The sequence below is a fragment of the Mytilus californianus genome, unplaced genomic scaffold (assembly GCF_021869535.1).
Source record: "Mytilus californianus isolate M0D057914Y unplaced genomic scaffold, xbMytCali1.0.p SCAF_47, whole genome shotgun sequence".
Taxonomy (NCBI): domain Eukaryota; kingdom Metazoa; phylum Mollusca; class Bivalvia; order Mytilida; family Mytilidae; genus Mytilus; species Mytilus californianus.
The window spans coordinates 496988-523229 of NW_026262698.1; the positions used below are offsets into that span (position 1 = coordinate 496988).

A 26242-nucleotide genomic window follows, 5' to 3' on the forward strand; every position below is an offset into this window, starting at 1 on the left:
CAATGTCTTTAAAAAATTTAATATACTGATTATTTTTAATGCAACTAGTCCAAATTAAATCTCTCATTCAATGCATAATAATATCAGCACATAAGTGACATTACTCAATGTGTTCTTACTTTTGTGCCACATGTCCAGCACTTTGACCCCTTTTCTTAGCTGTATCGTACTTCTCCTTGGCTTTCGCTTTCTCGTTGATTTCTCCAGGATATGTCCGTCCATCGATTTCCCTAAAATGTAAGAGCAGTATCACCATAGAAGAAAAAGTGCAATTAGAAATAAAACATAATGGTTGATAGTTATTGTTTTCTTCAGACTGCTTAAAAAGACATTATGATGGCAATATATTCAACTCTCTCATTCGTAATTATAAGCCTGCTAGTTCATTTTATATTGCAACGTATTTTCGTTTTATTTAAAACACTGTCTGTAAATTAAGATTTTATATTTGAAGAAGGAGGAATTGGTGTTTAAAGCCCAGTGGCAGCTATTACACGCAAGTCTTAGGTTTTACCTGGACGGGGATCGAACCCACGACCTTCTAGAATTTAAGGCTAGCACTCTACCATAAAAAACATCTTACTCGGTCGACGAACCAGAATCATTGTCTTATGTACATTGTCTTAACCACAATCCAAATAATATCAACGAATTATAAGCCTAGTGATCAGCAAGAGCTGTATGCTCAATATGACTCTTTCATGAACGTAGCAATTTCTAAAGCATACTGATTTAAAAACAAATCAAGAGAAAGATGCTACCAAGGGAACAATAAAAACTAAAGTCTTATAAAACCAGACAAACCGTCGCCAAAATCAAAAACTACTTTAAAACAAATAACAATAACAAAGCTTTACAGAAATTTAAGAGATTGAACCGAAAAAACACCCACCAAAACCCTAATTCCCAATTGAGGAAAATAGTAAGGATTGCGATTACAGCAAGTTGATGATATCCGTCGTCATCTGAGTTACAGATTCTATAACGGTCAACCAAATCATGATGGCGTCCGTAGCAGTTACGAAAGGAGATGACTTCAACGTTCAACCCTTGATGCAATATCTGTATGACTTATAACCCTCAATCCAAGATGTCAAGATAGGCACAGCAAGCCCTGCAACACTGTAATCTATACTACATATGTAGGTAGGTGCTGCTAGAATTTTTCTACACAAAAATGGAAAGTTTACAATTACATAATGAAATCATTCTGTCGTAAAGTTAAGTTCTCAACCGACAAGTCATTATGCAGGATCAAATGTATTGGTGGTATCCTTAATTTTGAATTCATTTAGATCAATGTAGATGCAATCAATATAATCCCTAAACTTTCATTATTTAGTGAAAGGACATCATATTTTTAGCGGAACGTGAAGTTTTATTAAAGTATAATGCCATTTTCCTTGAGAATCTCCTGTATGGAGTTGACCTCATACGAATAAAGAAAAAGTCGGCAAGCCAAGAAGAACAGTTGGTTTTATAAGAATACAGCGTGTGTCTTGAAAAGCATATCTTCCGAAGAACTAATATGTTGTCTATAAAATAATCCAGCATCTTACATTAATAATATTAGTTTTAGCAATTTTTTACTGAATAAGAGTGTTTTTTACAGACGTATGATTTGTCTCTTCCTGCAAAAAGATATCTGCACCTGCGTTGGCCATTCTGTTAAATGAAACAAAGTTCTTTTCTGTCATATTTGATTTTCATAAAAATGCTTTGTTAAAAATAAGGCCGTTGGTTTTCTCGTTTGAATTTTTTCACACTTTTCATGTCGGGGCCTTTTATAGCCGACTATGGTATGGGTTTTTCTCATTGTTGAAGGCCGAACGGTGGACTATAATTGCTTAAACCCATTTCATTTGAATCTGTTTTCAAGGTTTAAATAAGGAATATTCGTGTAAAGGATAGAGAAGCTAAATGTTTTTATAATATTGAACGAGGAAACGGACATGGCGTGTACATTCTCTAATAGACCTTTTGATTTTTTAAGTATCCAAATCAAATTCACAGATATGCTGGTATGTTCGTATGGTGTGTTTTGGCGTCTCTAATTACAATATTAGTTGTATTGCCTATTATTCTCCTCCACTTCTTGTCTCTATTATATAGTCCAAAAGTAAAACTTACATGATGAATTCTGTAATGAATGCTGCATCGGGAAGAGTGACTTCAAAATGAGCTTCAATTGGAGTCTTGGCACTATTAGCTACTTTGCTGGTTACTAAGGTGGTTGCAAATCGAAATTTCACATCAGATTTTATGTGCATATAATATATTCTAGGATTCTGAAGAAAACATATAAATTTCATAAACTTAAAAGCCACGCTTATTTGTTGTCCAATCTTAAAACGCTTTATCCTATAAAGGGTAAAAAACAAAAAGAGTATGAAAATTAAAGACAGAACCTATCAAGATCAACTAAACTTTTCAAATGAGTATAACTTTGAATTTAAATAAAATTGAGAATGGAAATGGGGAATGTGTCAAAGAGACAACAACCCGAACAAAGTGCATAAAACAGCCCAAGGCCACCAATGAGTCTCCAACACATCGAGAAAATCCCGCACCCGGAGGCGGGCTTCAGCTGACCCCTAAATAAAAATGCACACATAAGTCCAGTAATCGTTCGTTCAATTGCATTGTCGTACAAACTTCAAATAATAAATAAAGCGTAGACAAAAATTGCCACTCCTTAGTCTTCTTCCCACCGGCAGCAAAACCCTTGACAAAGTGGGACATCCGTTTGGTTGTGAGGGATGGATAAATTCGCAGCCACAAACGGCTATAATGTGGACTTTTAATCCGATGAGGGTGACACGCTCTCTGGACGTAAAGAACCCTTGCAACAACTCTTTGAGGGGTCCATGGTTTTCCTCTTGCATGCTTAATTCATATCCATATTCAACATACCCTTATCTACCAGTGTCATGCAAAATGCCGCGCAATAAATCCCAGTCGACCCCTTATTTCAGGACATACCATTGGGATCATTTCCAACCACACTAGAACTGTCAGAATAATTTGTCAAAGAACTGTTCTAAACACTTCTAGAATAGATCTACCATATGATAGAACACCACAAATCTAAAAAGTTTTATTTTCATTAGAAGTGTATTCATGTAACACTATTCACCAGGGGCCAGTTTCACGAAGCTATCCTAAGATCTGTCATCAGATATATCTTAGGACATGTCTTATGATCCTCTTATGAAGTTGTCTTAGGATGATCTTAGCTAAGATATCATAAACCTGTAGAAAGGTCTTTAAATTTTTAGATATTAACATGGATTTATGGAAACATTCATGCAAATGTAGTATGTAATTCCCATATTTCTATAAATACATCGAATGTTCATTGTTGATAAATCATTTTGATAATCCGCCAACCTATAAAGATTTAGTTATGAGCATGAAAAGGAGTCCCAATTTCACAGAATCAGAGCTTCAAATTATTTTTGGATCCTAAGACCACCATAAAACACCTCTCGTGTAGTCCTAACGTTATGACCAACTTTAAGAGATGTCCTAAGTTAGGACCACTTTATGAAACCCACTTAGGACTACGATATGTCGTAAGACCATCCTAAGACAGGTTTGTGAAACTGGCCCCAGATTATAATATAAATTAGTAAAAAACACAATCGTGCAATTTTAATGTTTAGTAAATCATGTATTTCAAACATTCATTAGAAAATTCAGAACTCTCGCCAAGAATGTTTTGTAAATATATACTGTCTCTTTTATTCTAGAGATCTTTAAAAAACAGTAAACTTAGATAAGAATATCAGAAGAACACATGCAGACTTATCAGTTTTATAGGAAGTCAAGAAGTTCTTACAAATTGTTAATGATTCATTCTGTTATCAATGTAACTGGTTTTTTTTATAAATTGTTGATATTAGCTTTATGTCTGAGCTAATGTCAGGTTTTACCAAAATAACAAGTAAAATTCTAATGCAACGTTTGTCTTTTGAAAAACATATCTTCCGAAGAACTATAATATGTTGTCTATAAAATTATCCAGCATCTTAAATTAATAATATTAGTCTAAGCATTTCTTTTATTGAAAAAGAGTGTTTTTTTACAACGTATGATTTGTCTCTTCCTGCAAAAAGATATCTGCACCTGCGTTGGCCATTCTGTTAAATGAAACAAAGTTCTTTTCTGTCATATTTGATTTTCGTAAAATGCTTTGTTAAAAATAACAAAACGACCAGTGATTTCAAAAGAGTAACTAACTGTACGTACTTAGTTCATTTAAATATTGCATATCGACGTGACTGTTAAATCAGTGTAACTTAAAGGGTGGACATGTCAATCGATATAACAACTTACTTAATTCTATCGCACTTTTCAAATTTTCATAAAAGTGTCAATTTGCCGTTAAATTCAAAAATTATTCACCCTGAAAATCATCGTTGGATAAAAATCTCCAAAGTTAACCCCTATCAAAACCAGGAAAGAAAGGAAGATATGAGATCCATATAAAATACCCTTGGTAAACAAGATGAGTTCATTCATACAATAACTCTTCACTGGAAACTATGTCTATAATTGAAATATACACTTTTTTTAAAATAAATAATGAAAATTCTAGGTTAATGTATGTCAGATTTTCCCAGTATGATTTACAATAGTTGTAATGTCATAACTTTTAGAAATATAGGGTAATACGGATAATAAATGAATCACTAAATTCAAACAGTTGTAAATGAGGTTTTCGTGGATTATAAATGCCACACTTTTCTGTGTATTATTTAATTCTTGTTTTTCACCAAACATTGTATCAGTTCCCAACAACACTTCTTGTTCTTCAACTGTCATCAACAATTGTGCAGTTTCCCCAGTAAAAATCGATGATTCGGAGATGTCAAAATTGAATAAAAAAACACGGGATTGTAGCTATGTAATTTTATACGCAACGTATCAAATTTACCGACATATACAGAGATGGTACATTTGTACATACTAGTAATACAAAGTTTGAGGAAGTCCGAGAGCAGATTATTATTCTTTTTTTTTTTGTGCAGTTTGTTATAATTATGTATATTTTTATATGCATTTTCAAATAATACAAATAAAAAGTTAATGTATTTTTAAAGCTACAAATTGTGCATAACTTCCTCATTTTGTTCGCATAATATTAATATGCGAACTTGATACCCACACCTATAAATACTTACAGAAAATAAAAACTAATGTAGTTCACCAATATTCTCGCCAAAGAAATATAAGTACATGAGAATTGTGGTTTGTTATCAATTTTATCATGGAAAGCAACTCTATGTCATTTCAATTTTTTTTTCTTATTTGAATAAGTTATTAGAATTATGGGTTTGTTATCAATTTTATCATGGAAAGTAATTCTCTATGTCATATCACATTTCTTTTATATTTGAATAAATTAAAACTCTTTTACTCTATTTTCTTTAATCGAGATGAAATTATCTGTTTATTTTTAAAAATAATGCTACAAAAAATTAACATATATAGATATAGGAAGATGTGGTATGAGTGCCAATGAGACAACTCTCCATCCAAGTAACAATTTATAAAAGTAAACCATTATAGGTCAGGTACGGCCTTCAACACGGAGCATTGGCTCACACCGAACAGCAAGCTATAAAGGGCCCCAAAAAATTACTAATGTAAAACCATTCAAACGGAAAAACCAACGGTCTAATCTATATAAAAACGAGAAACGAGAAACACGTATGAACTATCTATATCAAGCATTTGCTATTTTTTGTCGTTGTCCCTTTCACATAATCAAGAACATAAAAGAAAGTATACAGAAACAATGTTTGAACACTAAATACTTCTCCTCTAGACAGTGGCAGATTCAGGTGGCGGAGAACGCTAGCGCTACGCCTGGTCTTAATTTTTTAACATTTCGGACAATTACGCCCCCTTTTCATCTAACCCTGGATCCTTCGCCTGCTAGAGATTTCAAGAAACCATGCTGATGATGGTAAATTAAAAAATAAAACAAACAAGATAAAAAAAAATCACTTTTGGAAATGTTTTCTACATTATCATTTGTTTAAATCTTTATATGTTTTAGCTTAAATTATCTTTTTTTATGAAGATACTTCTTAGTAATCGAAAGCAGTTGAGTGCTCCAAAAGCTGGTTAAATAGTGACACATTTTACCCGTCTCAAAGTCAGGACTGCGGGAACTCGTCAGTGTTGGTTGATGTAAAAGTGTCTTTCAAATTAATTAAGACTATTCTTTGATTTTGGGGAATGGGGTTGGGATGATGGGTAGAGCTTTCCATGCATTGTGTAAACATGTTTTATTTATGTTGTTTTTATTCACGTGTTTTCCACATTCTATTATTCATGAAGATTCGATAAATACTAACATGGTTTTTATACAATTCACCATCATATTTCAAAAAAAAAAAAACGAATGTTATATATTAAAATTACTTTCAGTTTATTGATAGTTGTGTATTGTGCAATTGCAAAGTTAAACGCATTTAATGAGTTGAATTAATATAATTTCTATGACAACTGTAGATGTGTACTGGTACACACATGTATTATAAATAACGATGAGTATATTTGAAATATAGCACGAATTGACATTTCATAAAACGATAACAATAGTCATTTTACCCAATTTCGTAAATTATAAACATGAAATTGTATTTATGATGAAAGTTCATAGATATAATTATACTTCAAGGAGTTGTTTCATATTATTAAATATTTGTAGATGGCCAGTTCCCTTGACAACCCAAAAACTTTTTACAAATGATTTATTATTCGTCCCTAAGAATATTATATGAATATTATCCTCTAAGGAGTGTAATACTTAAATGTTATAAAAACTCGATGTCATGTGTGCAGTAGCATGAAGATTTTGAGATATATGTATCGAAGTTTCTAGTTACAGCAAGTCAAAGTCAAACAGAAAAGAGGTAATGAAAACCGAAATATTATTAAATTTAATATACTTGTCAACTATTATTTAATAAAACTTTTAACACATTATTGTTATTCTTTTTATCGTTTTGTGCCAACCTAAAATAAAAAATGTCCATCCCGTTGTAGACCTGTTTTGTTTTACAGTTAGACTTAAAGTTTGCTTGTACAACAGCTTTAAGTTTAAAATCTGGCAATTAAAACAGAATTTTCTTGTCGTTTTTTTTTTTTTTTTTTTTTTTTGACAAGCTAGGATTTCAAAGGACTTTCTCATGAACATATATCCAAAAAGAGGTTTCTACAAGCATTATTTCCTATACGATTTATGTTATATTTGTAAATATACGTAAGTTTACCGCATCAGCAGTAAGCATTCTGATTATTTTAACAACATACATGTATGGAAAGCCTCAGCTGTCATATATTAGAGATTTACAAAACGTAATGCTGAAGCTTAAAATGTAAAGTTTAGACAGCGTGATGTTGAATTGAGTCATCAAAATGCTAACTCTAAATTACAATATGCTAAGTTGAATTTGCGCAATGTTGACTTGCAATGACAAGTGCTTTAGTCGTGATAGTATAATGATAAGTCACGATGTTGTGATGATATGCCAAACACACGTAACGTTGGGTTTAAAGTACATGATGTGAAGTTGACGTTGCATGATGTTAGCTTGCAGATGGATACTGCTCAGTCGTCCACTTCGATAGCTATGATAACAAATAAAATGAATAGCTAAAATGTATGGTGCTGACTTGTTATTAATAAATGTTGAGCTGAGATAGTACGATGTTATATCATTGTGATATTACGATAGGTCTATCATGCAATCTGTTGATTTAAAACACCATGATGCACAGTTGAAAGTACATGATGTTAAGTTAAGATAACATGATGCTACACCACTATATTGAAACGAAAGGCTTACCATACAATTTGTTGACCTAAAACAACACGATACAACGTGTTAAGCTAAGATGCTCACTTGAAACTACACGACGTACAGTTGAAATTTTGTAATGTTAAGCTACGATAGCACGATGTTATATCATTATAATGTCACAATAGGCTTATTATACAATTTGCTCATTTAAAATTTCACCTCGTACAGCTGAAAGTACGTGATGTTAAGCTAAGATAGAACGTTGTTATATCATAAGAATTTCACGATAGGCTTACCACACGATATGCTCATTTAAAACTACATGATTTTCAGCTGAAACTAAGTGATGTTAAGCTAAGATAGCATGTTGTTATATCATTAGAATGTCATGATAGGCTAACCACACGATATGCTCGTTTAAAACTACACGACGTACAGTTGAAAGTACTTGATGTTGAGCTGTGATAGCAATATCTTGTATCATAATAATATCACGATAGGCTTGCCATACAATATGCTCATTTAAAACTACACGACGTACAGTCGAAAGTACGTGTTGTTCAGCTAAGACAGCACGATGTTATATCATCATAATGTCACAATAGGCTTATTATACAATTTGCTCATTTAAAATTACACCACGTACAGCTGAAAGTATGTGATGTTAAGCTAAGATAGCACGTTGTTATATAATTAGAATGTCACGATAGGCTTACCACACGATATGCTCATTTAAAACTACATGATTTTCAGTTGAAACTAGGTGATTCTAAGCTAAGATAGCATGTTGTTATATCATTTGAATGTCACGATAGGCTTACCATACAATATGCTCATTTAAAACTACACAACGTACAGTTGAAAGTACGTGTTGTTGAGCTAAAATAGCACAATGTTATATCATTATGACGTCACGAGAGGCTTATCATACAATGTGTTGACTTGAAACTACACGATGTAAATTTGAAGTAGTTTAGTCTTGACTTGAAACAGTAAAATATTAAGTTATAAAAACAGAACGTAAAGTCAAAATAAAACAATGATAGGATGACATATACTTGTGCAGAATTGAAGATTTTTGGTGTTGACTTCGAATATAGTACAAATATTAGATCGTTTTATGTTAAATTGAAAGACAATAACGATGCGTAAAACATTACAGAATTATGTGAATTGAAACTGCAATTCTATGGAAAAGAATGAGGGACAAATCCCCAGGATTTTGTCTTCTTCATTTGCAAGTTCGGAGGCAAAATGATATACAAAGAAAGTTTTCCATAAATTCATAAAGCAAAAGAATTACCCATCGCTATATATTACACTTGAATACAGTTTTGCCGTATATTTTACATGTTTTGTTCGGATTTTTTTTATGATTAAAACCAGACTCTTTTTTATGAACAATATTTAAGAAAATGTTTATCTATGTTGTGTGTTAACATATTATACAACATATTATTGTGCTTATAAGACTTATGACTGTGAGGGTCAAATTTTACTCATATAAAATCACATCTATGTAGGAGTTAGCGGAGAATTTGTATTTACCACTCCCGTTTTCCCCGAAATAAAACATAAGAATCTGGAGTTTTAATATTAAAAAACAAAGATCAACTGTTATGACAAATAATACGCTTAGCGTAGGACTGAGAGGGTCAGAGCTATATCAGAATGTGACCCCCCCCCCCCCCCCCCCCCCCCCCCCCGGTCTTGTTAGAGGTATCAAAAAATTTGAATTTTCTTTTCCACGAAATAAAACAAAAGAATCTGGACTTAATCAAAAGCGATGCGATTACGATTTCCATAGAATGTCAGAGACAGTTTGTCGACTAGTTCGTTTAAAATATCGACTAGGCAAGTAAAGTTTGTCTTGTAACAAAGCAGGGTTTATTCATATTCATATCACACTTATATATTCTCGTCCTTATATGCATGTAATATTTGCCACTGTACACTAAATACAAATACATTTTGATCAATTCTTTTTAATGAAAAGGAGCCTATTTTAAGCACGTTCGTCGATTTGACACCCTGTAATTCATGTTTTTTGGGAGTTCCTCGAAAATTATAACACATTCCTTCTTTATTTGCAAAATCGCCATGTGACGGGTGCCACATATGAAACAGGATCTGCTTACCCTTCTGGAGCACCTGAGATGGTCCTTTTTTTAGGGTTTCGTGTTGCTCAGTTCTTGGTTTTCTATATATGTTGCGCTTAATATACTGTTGTTTGGCTTTTGATCTTTTTTTCTATCGTTTATTTCGGCTGAGTTTTTGTCATGACATTGTCAGTTTGGTTAAGAGTTTTACTATCCCTTTTGTATCTTTCGCCTTCTTTTATCCATTTTTGTGTATTTTTTTTCGATTCTCCCCTCCCCCTGAACAGTATAATAGATAGATAAATGAAAACAGAAAACCCTTTTCAACAAAAGGAGATCTACAAGTAACTCGACGTGATCGAAATTGCAAATTTCTTCCTCATTAGATATATTGCCCTTAGGGTAGATCGGGTTTCTTCCGCCATCTTAGGGAGCTACCATTTGATTTTTATTGGGGGGGGGGGGGGGGGGGCTAGGATGAAATTTGAAAAAAAGGCAGGACAGGAGTTTTGGGTAAAAAAAAAGGCAGGATGAGAAACTTGGCAAAAAAAAAGGCAGGATGACAATTTGTGTAAAAAAAAAGTCAGAATAAACTAATAAAAAAAAATGCAGGACCGAATAGAGTGAAAAATAAAAAGGCAGGACAGAGATTACAACTAAAAAAAAGGCAGGACAGAGATTACAACTAAAAAAAGGCAGGACAAAATTTGTCATCCTATCCCACCCACCCACCCCCCATAAAAATCACATGGTAGCTCCCTCAGATTCTCATATAGCTCAACACAATCGGTCTAGATCTAAAAAAATATACACATTTTGAGAGAGGAATGTCATTCATATGTAGTACTTTTCATCTTGAAAAATTAAAAAATTATGAGATTTATCTGATTAAAACGACTATTTGTTTTTGAATACAGAACGTTTTTTGCATATGTTTTATAACTTTTCCATATAGGGGAGATAACTCGGATAACATTATTTTTTGTCGTTTTTTATTTTTTTTATTTTTTGCCATGGTATTGTCAGTCTGTTTTCGACTTATGAGTTTGAAATCCCTTTGGCATATTTCGTCTCTAATGATGGAATGTGTAGGGACTTTATCTATTTTGTTTTGTAGACAGAAAACGAGTCTCGTGATCCCAATTTATATATTTTTATTTTTATTTTCTAACATTGAGTTTTCCATGTATAGTTTATACAAAATCTGACAATACTGCATAACCTGTAGCTTGCAAAATGCTCTGTGGCCCATACTTTTTTATTATGTTTTTCAAAAAAGAATAAACTTCATTTTGGCAAATAATTTTAAAAAATCTACCGATTTTAATTTAGGACCACACTCATAAAAAACTATAAGAGAGAGAGAGAGAGAGAGAGAGAGAAACTGTTGACATCAAAAAAACATATCTACAAATTAATCAAAGCAATATCAAAATAATTCATGGACTTTAACAATTTTTACAGATTTTTTATATTATTTTTATTTTTCTTTGAAAACAAATATAGATAGAGAGAAGCTGCAAAGAACCAAGAAAATCACTATGGACAAGAAAATAAGTGACGGAAATTATTAATTGGCTTCTCATTATAAGTTAAAGGGGTCATTGTCCATTAATGACTTTACAAATTTAAAAAAATAAAATATTCTCCGAGTGGATATATACATAAACCTGGGCACTATCTTACTTGGTGCTGGAAAAATGGTTGGCACTGCTGTAAATTTTATATATTTTTTTTAAAGTTGCAATTAGAGTGGAGGCTCTAGGTCAAATTTCATTCGGTTTCATAGACTTCGTGTATGAGCGAAAAGTATACAACAGAATCTACCATACTTTATGTTTGGGTTGGCCCCATGCAGTAAGATTCTTCCGCCTATCAATTCTTTTTGTTTTATTTCGTGGAAAAGAAAATTCAAATTTTCAGATACCTCTAACAAGGCCGGGGGGGGGGGGGGGGGTGGGGGGGGGGTCACATTCTCATATAGCTCTGACCCTGTCCTCAGTGACGCTTTAGCGTATTATTTGTCATATCAGTTGATCTTTGTTTTTTAAGATTAAGACTCCAGATTCTTTAGTTTTATTTCGGGGAAAACGGGAGTGGTAAATACAAATTCTCCGCTAACTCTTACATAGATGTGATTTTATATGAGTAAAATTTGACCCTCACATTCATATCTTATAAGCACAATATTATGTTGTATATATTAACACACAACAAAGATAAACATTTTCTTAAATATTGTTCATAAAAATAAAAAATGGTTTTTAATCATAAAAATAAATCCAAACAAAACATGTAAAATATACGGCAAAACTGTATTCAAGTGTAATATATAGCGATGGGTAATTCTTTTGCTTTATGAATTTATGGAAAACTTTCTTTGTATATCATTTTGCCTCCGAACTTGCAAATGAAGAAGAAAAAATCCTGGGGATTTGCCCCTCATTCTTTTCCATAGAATTGCTATTTCAATTTACATAATTCTGTAATGTTTTACGCATCGTTATTGTCTTTCAATTTAACATAAAACGATCTAATATTTGTACTATATTCGAAGTCAACACCAAAAATCTTTCAATTCTGCACAAGTATATGTCATCCTATCATTGTTTTATTTTGACTTTACGTTCTGTTTTTATAACTTAACATTTTACTGTTTCAAGTCAAGACTAAACTACTTCAAATTTACATCGTGTAGTTTCAAGTCAACACATTGTATGATAAGCCTCTCGTGACGTCATAATGATATAACATCGTGCTATCTTAGCTCAACAACACGTACTTTCAACTGTACGTCATGTAGTTTTGAATGAGCATATTGTATGGCAAGCCTATCGTGATATTATTATGATATACCATCGTTCTATCATAGCTCAACATCACATACTTTCAACTGTACGTTGTGTAGTTTTAAATGAGCATATTGTATGGTAAGCCTATCGTGACATTCAAATGATATAACAACATGCTATCTTAGCTTAGAATCACCTAGTTTCAACTGAAAATCATGTAGTTTTAAATGAGCATATCGTGTGGTAAGCCTATCGTGACATTCTAATTATATAACAACGTGCTATCTTAGCTTAACATCACATACTTTCAGCTGTACGTGGTGTAATTTTAAATGAGCAAATTGTATAATAAGCCTATCGTGACATTATGATGATATAACATCGTGCTGTCTTAGCTGAACAACACGTACTTTCGACTGTACGTCGTGTAGTTTTAAATGAGCATATTGTATGGCAAGCCTATCGTGATATTATTATGATACAAGATATTGCTATCACAGCTCAACATCAAGTACTTTCAACTGTACGTCGTGTAGTTTTAAACGAGCATATCGTGTGGTTAGCCTATCATGACATTCTAATGATATAACAACATGCTATCTTAGCTTAACATCACTTAGTTTCAGCTGAAAATCATGTAGTTTTAAATGAGCATATCGTGTGGTAAGCCTATCGTGAAATTCTTATGATATAACAACGTTCTATCTTAGCTTAACATCACGTACTTTCAGCTGTACGAGGTGTAATTTTAAATGAGCAAATTGTATAATAAGCCTATTGTGACATTATAATGATATAACATCGTGCTATCGTAGCTTAACATTACAAAATTTCAACTGTACGTCGTGTAGTTTCAAGTGAGCATCTTAGCTTAACACGTTGTATCGTGTTGTTTTAGGTCAACAAATTGTATGGTAAGCCTTTCGTTTCAATATAGTGGTGTAGCATCATGTTATCTTAACTTAACATCATGTACTTTCAACTGTGCATCATGGTGTTTTAAATCAACAGATTGCATGATAGACCTATCGTAATATCACAATGATATAACATCGTACTATCTCAGCTCAACATTTATTAATAACAAGTCAGCACCATACATTTTAGCTATTCATTTTATTTGTTATCATAGCTATCGAAGTGGACGACTGAGCAGTATCCATCTGCAAGCTAACATCATGCAACGTCAACTTCACATCATGTACTTTAAACCCAACGTTACGTGTGTTTGGCATATCATCACAACATCGTGACTTATCATTATACTATCACGACTAAAGCACTTGTCATTGCAAGTCAACATTGCGCAAATTCAACTTAGCATATTGTAATTTAGAGTTAGCATTTTGATGACTCAACTCAACATCACGCTGTCTTAACTTTACATTTTAAGCTTCAGCATAACGTTTTGTAAATCTCTAATATATGACAGCTGAGGCTTTCCATATACATGCATCTCCTTCAAATATTATCTTGTCATGTATATTTGATAATATATTATAAGGGTAAACAATATTGAAATAAATGTGTATATAATACAATGATAAACATGATAAGCGAAAGCTTTTGTTTACATGTTTTTAAATAAATATTTTCTTATCAGAAATGGTATTAAGGTAACCTTTCTCTTCTGAATGAGATGTGTCTATTTGAATTAATATATTTACCTGTGTTTCTGAATATACAATTTGGCAATGCATAAATAAGAAAGATGTCACTAAAAGTAAATTAAGAATCCCTGTCCCGTCCATGTTTGTTCACTCTTGTTTTACAAATTTATAAACACACATAGGATGCACGAATGTATCAACAACATCTATTAAAACTGTCGCCTACGTACACAAATTCCAAAACTAATAACACTTGTTTTCGGTTAAAATCTCTCAAGGACGTCGGTTTATAAATAGATCTCTTATGAATTATGCACCTGCAGATTTTCTTACTTGGTAGTGTATCGGATATTTATATCGCACTTAAATAGTTGATATCAATTTATATTTCGAACAAAGAGACATGATTTATTTTACATTGTCCTTGTTAAATACAACAGATGAACTCATTATTGTTGGCCAAAGCCGATTATGCTGCAATTTCGGATGCATAATAAAGGCAACAGTAGTATACCGCTGTTCGAAATTCATAAATCGATTGAGAAAAAAACAAATCCGGGTTACAAACTAAAACTGAGGGAAACACATCAAATATAAGAGGAGAACTACGACACAACAGAAACACAACATTAAAATGTAACACACACAGAAACGAACTATAATATAACAATGGCCATTTTCCTGAATTGGTACAGGACATTTTAAGAAAAAACATGGTGGGTTGAACCTGGTTTTGTGCTAGCCAAACCTCCCGCTTTTATGGCAATGTTAAATATAACATTAAAATGACAACATTACATGACAGGACTACAATACAAATAAATGGGAGAACATATAGGACAGAGAAACATACGAATAATAGCATAACCTGACAAAGCATATTATTATAGCCCATGCAGGACGGATTGGTATTGCCCTTTTCATACCATATTAAATTTATAGATCACTTTGGCAATGTGAGCTATTGCCATCTCCAAACGTTCGTCGTCGTCGACATACACGTTTGAAAAAAAATCTTATCCTCTGAAAATTTGGGTTAAATAATATCAATATATTAAACTATTACGTGCATTTCACTCTTCTATTCATTTGTTTGCAAAATCAAAAACTCTTACTTTAAATTAGGTACCATAATATTGAAAACAGTAAAAGAAAAACAAATTTTACAGAATCAAAACTGCTTAGATTGTTAGATTTTATCTATTTATTCCACCCAAATTATCAGTTGTATATGTTGAAGAGTTCACCTAAGTACATGCACAAATAAGGGTATAACCAGAATATTTACAATTCTAATTTTTAATTGGAGTATAGTGTGACGTCTATTATCACTGAACTAGTATACATATTTGTTTAGGGGCAAGCTGAAGGGCGCCTCCGGGTGCGGGAGTTTCTCGCGGCATTGAAGACCCATTGGTGGCCTTCGGCTGTTGTCTGCTCTATGGTCGGGTTGTTGTCTCTTTGACACATTCCCCATTTCCATTCTCAATTTTATTACAACACTGTTTTAGAATCGGGATGATTAACAGCTTACCAAATTGTATAAAGATCACATTTTTTCAGAACAAGTAAATTGCCCTACTTTCAAAACCTGAATATCATATCACAAAAGAAAAACTCTTGACATCGTTATGCTCAAACGGATTCGGACCAAATTTAAGACAGAAATGCAGTACAAAAACTTCCACAGCTAAAAATTCTAATCAAAATAAAAAATCTAAATCATTTACAATGTACTCCAAGCGGTAGGACCAATCTACCCTGATAATATTTTTCTCACAAAGTCAAATTGAATTGGTTGAAAACCTACTGAATTTGAATAATAAGGGCTTAAAGAAAACACATTAAAGAGTTTATAACAATTTAACAAGTAATCCTTAAAGCAAAAAAGTTGTCCAGTGCTACACCTTGCTGTTGTTGACGGAAGTTGTGATGAATGCAATTATAGTTAAGATATCGCAAAAACAAATTAACATGAAGGGACAGTTACTGTACCCTTAACCAACACGAATTAACTTGTATCTGAAAAATACAAAACATAGCTTTACTTCCAACAAAATTTAGGTTTTTGTTAAAAAAATGACTGTCCTTCATACACCTTACTTAAAACTTGCTAAAATCTGTTAACATTAGGGTTTTCAGCTATAGATTTTAATTCAAAATTACTTTTAAAAAAATTACGTTTCCAAACATATTTCTTGTTTTTGTACGTAAATTACGGTAATTGAAAAAATCGGGTTTTTTTTTAAACTAAGTCTAGCGAAAAACAAAGATTGTCCCGACAAATAAAAAGACATGAACCACATCAGATCAATGATCGGTGCTTTACTAAATATTTACCCAAAACATAAGTACCAAAAAGAAAGTTTTGAGCCATTTTATAAAATGTCCATTGCCTATTAAGATACAGTAATTGGAAGTTCTTATAAATAGACCAATATAATTATTAACTCATGCAGTTACATGTAATATGCGTAACTTACAGTACGCGTCTAATTCAGCGTACACGGTTAAATGTCATTTACCTATTTATAAATGTAAGACGCAAGCAATTATTACACTAGTTGGATTTCCCTTGAAACAGTAAATAAGATGGAATTCCCACAACTGCATTGTAGACAAGTACTACTTCAAACAAAACTTATACTGAATGTCAAGAAGTATCTTTTCTGTATACGTTACGCACTAACTTTAAAGTTTACTTACAAATTCTGTTCTGAGAGCTAGAACATTGAAAAAAAATATAGAATTGATGTCACAAGTGACATAACACACGGCTTCAACCACATTTGCTTTATTGGATAAAGAGGGTGTTCCAGTTTGATTTAACTGAAATGATGGTACCGCTGGAATCTCCGACACACACGTCACATGAATTTTTTTTAAAAGTAGTCTGTTGTTCGTCCGGTATTTGGAAACAGTGTATTTGTAAAGTACTTCGCACGCATATTGAATATTTACGAAGTGAACCAACCTGATTTCAAAGGAACGATGTGTTTAACATGTTTAGTTATTCGAAGTCGTTATTTACGATCGTACGATTTCGCCTCCGGTCGACAAGATCAGACGGTTCACAGCTTACGCGGTATACTCTTCGTCCTAGCATATGTGTGATAAAATATATATAAAGATATTTCATACTAGAATAAAGAGGAAAATTTAATGTTTACTAAACACACTAGATGTCATTTCTTTACCCTACTTATTATGACAACAAAGATATATAGACAAACACAGAGGTCTGACAATATTGATATGGAAATCGAAGTTTAATTCTGTTCGAAAAATAATACTATATATAAACTGAAATACAAATCACTGAATTTCGCATCTGTTATGTCTAATGTGCTAAAAATTAAAAAAAAAAGAAGAAAATTATCAAACGAACAAAACAACACGCACAATGAAAGCAAGATCAAAACTTAAAATTCAACATCATAAGAGAAACATCCCTTTTTGAAGTTGTGTATCATGAAAAAATTTTGTCTTCAAAATAGACAAATATAACTTATAGAACAATATTTTCGAATAGGTGTGCAATGAATAGTAAACTTTAAAGAGACATAACACTTTACTATATCTGTTATGATAATTAATGTATTTAAGATTAATTATGGAAAAACATCATAACGTTGTACCAAAGAAGAAAGACTCGGATGTGATCACTGAAGAAACAGACTCACTACTTAAATAATTACCATAGGAAAAAGCAATTTGTACACTTTAAAGATGATAATCCGGTTATAACATGAATGACACGGAAGGCTAGTGTGATCTAAAATTAAGAAGTTGAAGAGTTAGGTGCTTATCACCAGATGACCAATTTTATAAAGGGCAGAATCAACTTGCGCCAATTACACATGTTACAGTTTTGAAAAGATATCAATTGCGCCACTCTCTATTTTTCTGATGGTATGAATTGCGCCAATAAATGGAATCATATTGCGCCACATTTACCTATTATATTTTTACCTACATCATACATGTAATATGTACTATAATTAACCTATCCCCTTTAGATTAAACTGAACACTCATCAAAGTTAAAAAAAACTCACCAATAAATAAATTGTTCAGTAATAGAATAATTTTTCACATGTATCAGTTAGTCTATGTAATAGTTATACACCGAGGGATAGGTGTGTCTGGAAAAGAAACCCCGACGGCCGGAGGCCGAAGGGGTAACTTATCCAGACACACCGTATCCCGAGGTGTATAACTAACTTACACCCCATGCTAAACCCTATATTTCTTAACCTTGATTACTAAATGAAAAAGAATGGATAGCTTATTCATTTATAATATCAAACCATGATTTATAAGATTTTTTTACATGAAACCCCACTAGTAACCTTACTTTGGCTATCTTCGTTCAAACTTTGACAAGTGAGTAGATTTTACAAATGTCAAAGATGCTGTTTTGCATATTCCCGTTAAATCCTTGTGCTAAAAAGGATCAGCAGGTCAAGGTTGACCATTTCGTCCATTTCCGTTACAAAAAAAATACATCATGCTCCTTGTATGCAGTTGTCAATATGGACGGGTGTAAGACGGACCACATTTTGAGTCAAGCGTTGGATTTGGTAGAAGAGACTAAAGATAAAGGCAATATAATAACTCAAAGTACTTACCTGTATCAGTTTAATGAAGGTAATCATAAATGTATTTTTTATGTTACGGTTTTTTAATCTCCCCTCTATTATCAAGTATAAACAAACATTCATATTCGGACATACTGAGGATAGGTGTGTCTGGGTTAGAAATCCGAGGACCGGACACGCTCAACATACACAAATACAGATTGAATTTATAGGAACTCCCTTGTTTGTGGGGCAATCCAGGGGTGGAGGTCCGGGAGTTAGAAGCTCCGTTTTTTTAAAGATTAATACTTAAGAATAGAGACATATGACCGGGATCAGTGGCGGATCTAGGGGGAGGGGGGGGGGGGGGGGGGGGGTCCGGGGGTTGGAACCCCCATATTTTGTGACGATCAATGCATTTGAATGGGGAAACATGGTTGGAACCCCCCCCCCCCCCTTTTTAAAAGTGGCTGAATCCGCCCCTGGGGATCAAAAGTTTAACCTTCAAGCAAAGGAGTATTTAAAGGATTTTTTTTATTCAAAATAGATGCTTAATACTTTTTTCGCTATTTGAATTTCAAATAGCGAAACTATTTAAAAAAAAACACATTATAGGAAATTTAAATTGAATTTCCTAAAAATATTTTTTCCGTTATATCTTGAAACAACTTGTAGTGAACACTATAAGAAATTTCTTTTGTTCATGCTATTTAAAAAAATAATCAATTTCTATTGTTATGAATAACAATGGACTGTGTTTTCGGGATGTAGAAGCAGGGGTTTCCAGAAACCCCGCTCGCCACACCCTGTGGTCAAAATCCATTGTTCTTCGTTACAATAGATCTATTCAATTTACACTTGTTTCAGAAATAGAAACTATGAAGTATAACAATAGAACTGGGGTGTAAGAATATGTATATACTATGAATTTAGAGCGAAAGGGGGGGGGGGGGTTTAAACCGTAAGTTACATGTAAAATAAATTTATGATTACCTTTAACCTTTAAGGGTTATAAATATTGCGTTATCTTTAGACTCTTCTGCCAAATCCAATGCCTCATTTAAAATGTCATCCGTCTCATACCCGTCCATATTGACAACTGCATACAAGGAGCATGATGTTTTTTTTTTGTATTAAGAATGCACGATATATGGCCAACCTTGACCTGCTGATCCATATTAGCACATGGATTTAACGGGAATATGCAAATCGGCAACTTTGACATTTGTAAAATCTACTCACTTGTCAAAGTTTGAATGAAAACCGTCAAAGTAAGGTTACTAGTGGGGTTTTATTAAAAAAAAAATTCTTATTAATCATGGTTTGATATTGTCCAAAAAATGTCATCCCTTCTTTTTCATTCAATATTCAATGTACACAAATATAGGGTTTAGCATCGGGTGTACAAAAATGTAAGTTAGTTATACACCTCGGGATACGGTGTGTCTGGATAAGAAACCCCTCCGGGCTTCGGCCGTCGGGGTTTCTTATCCAGACACACCTAACCCTCAGTGTATAACTATTACATAGACTATCCAATTTAGCATGTATTTACAACTCAACTAATCTTTTATTTGGTGTATTCATAGATTATTTTGGCTGACTACTTGTATCACAGGTGTTTGTAAAACGAAGTTCATTAACGAAGTTTTATGTTTTGTAAATCTACTCACTATAGTATCATAGTAAAATATGTGATTTCAAAAAGCCCTTAACTCCAACCCTCCCCTAACCTTGGACAGTGGTGTAACAGTACAACATAAGAACGAACTATAACAATCAGTTGAAAGAGGCTTAACTCATCAGATGGATAAAAATACAAATACTACAAATACAAGTGGGCGTGGCAAAATACAAATACTACACATACAAGTGGGCGTGGCCGGGTACTTGTACATCATTATCGGTGCAAAAAGATATCGACCATTACAAACATATTCACGACGAAAATATCATAAACACTAAATAATGTTGCAAGTCGTCGAAATAATTCACTTTGAGACAATACGGAAAGTGATGTGCAACTGCAATCTCCATCAAATCAAATATGTATTCAAATTTTGCAAATGTGATCATACATATTATACTTTAATCTACAGTAAAATTTAAAAAAATAAAGAATTTTCGGATTAAAAAAATATCTTTACTGACGAAAAGAAAGGCATATGTGAGCAGATATATTTTGTCCTTGAATGTGATATAATTTCATTTTATTCATATAACACTGTATATTATATTTCTTCGAACAGTATTGTTGCACAGATATTTGCAATTGGGTATTTTTCTCGGGTTTTGTATAGTGCCATTAATCATTTCAAGAGGATCCGAAACCTAATAAGTTTGTGATGAAGATCAGATGATGACGAAATTGGGTTTTTTTTCCTTGATCTTTTTTTCAATCACACCTTAATTTAAAACTAAAATGCTTCGCTGGGCGCAGCTTGATACGACCGCAGAGGTCGAATCGTGAACAGTTGGGGCAAGTATGGACACAACATTCAAGCTTGATACAGCTCTGAATTTGGATTGTGATTAAATATTTGACACAGCATAGGTTTCTGACACAGAAAGAATGTGGTCTAAGAACTTGAATTTTTTAAATTTACCTATTATTGTCCAATGTCCAAAATCAAAATACATGGTTAGATTCAGCATATCAAAGAACCCCATATATTCAATTTTTGTTGAAATCAAACAAAGTTTAATATTGGACCCCAACTTGGACCAACTTGAAAACTGGGCCCATAATAAAAAATCTAAACACATATTTAGATTCAGCATATCAAAGAACCCCAAGAATTCAATTTTTGTTAAAATCAAACTAAGTTAAATTTTGGACCCTTTGGACCTTAATGTAGACCAATTTAAAAAACGGGACCCAAAATGAAAAATCTAAAAACACGGTTAGATTTGGCATATCAAAGAACCCCAATAATTCAATTTTTGATGAAATCAAACAAAGTTTAATTTTGGACCCTTTTGACCTCAATATGAACCAATTTGATAGCGGGGCCCACAAATAAAAAATCTAAATACATGGTTTGATTCAGCATATCAAAGAACGCCATATATTCATTTTTTGTTGAAATCAAACACAGTTTAATTTTGGACCCCAATTTGAACCAACTTGAAAACTGGGCCAAAAATCTAAAATCTAAATACATGTTTAGATTCAGCATATCAAAGAATCCCATATATTCAATTTTGGTTAAAATCAAACAAAGTTTAATTTTGGACCCTTTGGACCTAAATGTAGACCAATTTAAAAAAACAAGACCCAAAATTAAAAATCTAAGTACACGGTTAGATTTGGCATATCAAAGAACCCCAATAATTCAATTTTTGATGAAATCAAACGAAGTTTAATTTTGGACCCTTTCAGTCATACAACTATGCCCAAGAATTTGCATCAAAATGATGTTGGATGGAAAATCAGCTTATCACCAACACCACTTAGAAAACACAAAATTTTCAAATAAATTTGTCACTCCAATTATAAGTTTGTTAGTTGATGAATACCACATGTTTAGTTTTCTTGATAATTGGTGGTAGTTGTTGCATGAATGAATTAATAGTAAATACAAATGTGAATATTTAGTTAATTACAAATGTAAACATGTAATACAAATTAAAAATTATAAGAAGACAAATAAAAATTTCAATTTTTTTAATAATGTCGTGTAGGGAAATATAACATCACAAACTTTCCTTCATCATTTTTAATATTTAATTTCCATGAGTAGTTATAAAAATGTTAAAATAATCAAAATTTCAATTAATTTCATTGTTCCTGTTCTGGAATAGTAATATCAGAAACTGGACACATTGTGTATTATCATCTATACTGTTATTACAAACTCAGTTTTTTGTTTTAAACATCTGTTTGTTAAGTATTATTATCTGACCCTTTATCAGCATCAGGTGACAGATTTACAGCTTTAGTTAACCATTTTATAATTGAGAGAAGATATGAAAATTTCACTCTGTATGGGGTTTAGATTCAAGACTGCCTTTTGACCTCAATATGAACCAATTTGATAGCGGGGTCCACAAATAAAAAATCTAAATACATGTTTAGATTCAGCATATCAAAGAACCCCAAGAATTCAATTTTTGTTAAAATCAAACAAAGTTGAATTTTGGAAACTTTGGACCTTAATGTAGACCAATTTGAAAACTTGACCCAAAATTAAAAATCTAAATACACGGTTAGATTCAGCATAACAAATAAATAAATGTGGTCAAAGATTTTATAAATCTAATGTGCCATACTGTGCAATTCAAGATTACTTCTTGAAATTTTTCAATATTCGAAGAGTAATTCTTTTTATTTTCTGAAATCTGAAATGAGAAAAAACTGACCCCCCACAATTTCTTTTTACCCCCCCCCCCCCCTTTTTTCCACAAAAAAATACTTTCCCTCAAGATATGGTCATAATCTCAATTCAAATTTCCAATGGAGTTTGCAACCATAATTACCCATTTAAATTTACCACAGAGCTAACTTAATCTATTTTATAATAGAATTTAAAATATAGTGTCAAATCTTTCATATGGATTTTTTTGTAAAAAAAAAATGCAACATTTGCAGATATTTTTACTGGTCTTCCTTTATTAATATGCATTTCTTTAAACATAATTTAAAAGCAGTGTAAGGGAAGTAACCAAAACGTTGTATTTGGATTACCTCCCTTACACTGTTTTGAATTATCTTAATTGTTCATTAACTATTACTTTATACATAATTTAAAAGCAGTGTAAGGGAGGTAATTTCAATGATGTATTTGATTTATCTCCCTTACACTGCTTTAAATTATGTTTTGTACTAAAGTATTTGTCCATTAACCAGGACAACCTTGTTTTCCCACTTTTTTCCCCTTATTCCTAAACGGTTTGAGCCATAACCCCCCAAAGCAAATCCTAACCATCCCTTTGTAGTATGGAAACATGTAGTATAATTTTAGAGAGATCCATACACCGTTCCTCAGTTATTGTCTGGAAACTAGAAAATGCTTATTTTTGGCCCCTTTTTGGCGCCTAATTCCTTAACTGTTGGTACCATAACCCCCAAAATCAATCCCAACCTTCCTTTTGTGGTATTTAACCTTATGGTAAAATTTCAAAGAGATCCATTCACTTAAACTAAAGTTAGAGTGCGAAAACCAATGTGTCTTCGGACGACGACGACGACGACGACGCCGGACGACGACGACGACGAAATTTGTTTGCGGTCGTATAAAAAGTATTGCCTCTGTTTATTTCCGAATTAATTAATCATTTGAGTATAACTGAAACATTTTCCGCTGGGCGTTGAGCAAATCAGCATATTTGACAGATATTTTTATCTCAGCCATATGTGAGAGCTGTATCGCATTTTCTGCACATCTTTGGTACCATGAGACTTTGGAAATTAACGGGAAATAAATAATTTCAGATCAGTTCTGGCAAAAGTATTTAATTTGGACCTTACAAATACATAATCCTAAAAAGGAAACAGAGGCATATCCTTTCAAAATCTACAGTTTCTCCCATATGTTACGCGTTAACTGATGCTTCCATGCGGGAATTACTGAGAACAGCTATCTATATATACATTTTGAACATGCACTAACAATAATGATATCGCGAGAAAGTATGAAGAAGCAGATTATTGCGTAACAAGTTTGATTGCACTGTCTCATCAACTATGATGATGATAGATGTAGTTCTTGATACAAACGCACATAACCGAATTCTATGACATTGGAAAACCTGATTATAAGAGAATTTATAGGAAAAACCTAGCAAGAATTTCTTTGATGTTGTTTATCTGCTGAGTCATCAATTTTGCAATGCTGAAGATTAAAAAAAACAAAGTTAAAGAATTTTGCATGTGAACATAAATGTATTTCGATAATATTGTCGCTGGAAGTAAATTAATGCTGTTATAAATTAACCAACCTTCCTACAGTTTATAAATATGAGAAAATGCAAGGATAGATCCAAATGTAACATTTTCATTTAGTTTTTAAATCAGACTCGATTGAATTTTTTTTATTCCTAAATAAATACGCATCAAACTTGACAATTTTTACCATTATTAAAAAAGTAGAATTACGAATTAATGTGAGATCAAAAAGTATAATAATAACTAATTGCCGTATGAGTACATTTAGACGCCCCCCCCCCCCCCCCCTCGTCGTTAGTGACAAAATGAAAACAATTCAACAGAGAAAACACACTGCAGATATCTATATTTATAACCAGGATCTTTTTTCAAAAGATTAATACGAAATGATCTTACCAATTGTACAGCGAATGCTTTAGAGTGTAGAATGATACAACTCGTAACTATCCAAAACACTAGAGTCCCCACCATCGCAAATTATTGTGAAAATACCACTTATGATGAAGACTTCGAAATCGTATTATTTGTAAGGTTTTTATATATTTCACAAGAGAATAGACTATATACGTGATAAATTGTGACCACGATCAGCCTTTATGTGTCACGGCAATTAGCAGATGTGAATTATCTTTTGTCATGATTTAAATGCTAAGATTATCATCATGCGTTTTAATCAATTACGTTACATATTTGAATGGCACCTTTGAAATTTATAAATTTTGAACCTAATGCCTTCCACCCCGCAAACAGTATCTGTGAATTATTTCATATTTATATTCCCCATCGAATAATTTTTAACAAAATTATCGCGTCGTCGAAAAAACTCGTACATTTGACACGATATTGTACAATTGTATTTATAAATGTATTAGACAGATGATGTGATTCTCTCGCTTACTAAGCATAAGGGGACGAGCAATTGATAGTATTTTTTTTACGGGGCGGAGGAGGGGCAGACGTCTATTTTCCGCATTGATCAATTTTTTTTCAGATGTTGCGACGCATGCTTCGCGCGAAAATTTGTCTTCATTTTTGTACAGATATGTTTTATGCAGTATGCAGAAAATTCATTTTGAACTGTCTTTTGCAAAGTTATATAATTATTTTCAGTTCTAACCTGGCCAAATTATTCATTTTCAAAATCCTCTTACCCTCAGCCCATGTGCGTTCGTTTATTTATTCGTTCGTTTGCAGGCTGTTTTTCTTTTTTCCTCCATTTGAAATCAAGTACCTGCTAACATCAACAGTGTTATATGTTTTTCATCCGGAATACCTTTAGGGTTCTGTTTGCTTACGCGTCAGTGACTTAAATGTTAAGAGAAGGGACACACAATTGTTAATTTCATTTCAGTGTTTCATATATTTTTTTATTATTCTGCTTCAACTCGTAAGGCAGTGCATGAACTCGAACTTTCCCATGAATGTGTCCTCTTTGGGAGAATAATATTGAGGCTT

General features: G+C 32.7%; 1 protein-coding gene across 7 annotated transcripts in view; it reads right to left on the reverse strand.

Annotated features, from left to right (window-relative positions):
- Nucleotides 1-14787, reverse strand: part of LOC127700030 (inter-alpha-trypsin inhibitor heavy chain H3-like) — a 147191-nt gene extending 132404 nt beyond the window's left edge. For 2 of the 7 annotated variants that reach the window (XM_052203472.1, XM_052203473.1), the window contains exons 1-3: nucleotides 14379-14780; nucleotides 2131-2288; nucleotides 120-230 (exon numbers count right to left, since the gene is read on the reverse strand). In XM_052203472.1, coding sequence (XP_052059432.1) covers nucleotides 120-230; nucleotides 2131-2288; nucleotides 14379-14462 — 353 coding nt within the window. In that variant the 5' untranslated portion in view covers nucleotides 14463-14780. Of the gene's footprint in view, nucleotides 1-119; nucleotides 231-2130; nucleotides 2289-14378 lie in introns of all 7 variants that reach the window. The other 5 variants (XM_052203471.1, XM_052203469.1, XM_052203470.1 and 2 more) reach the window with 5 other exon arrangements.
- Nucleotides 14788-26242: the final 11455 nt, after the last annotated feature.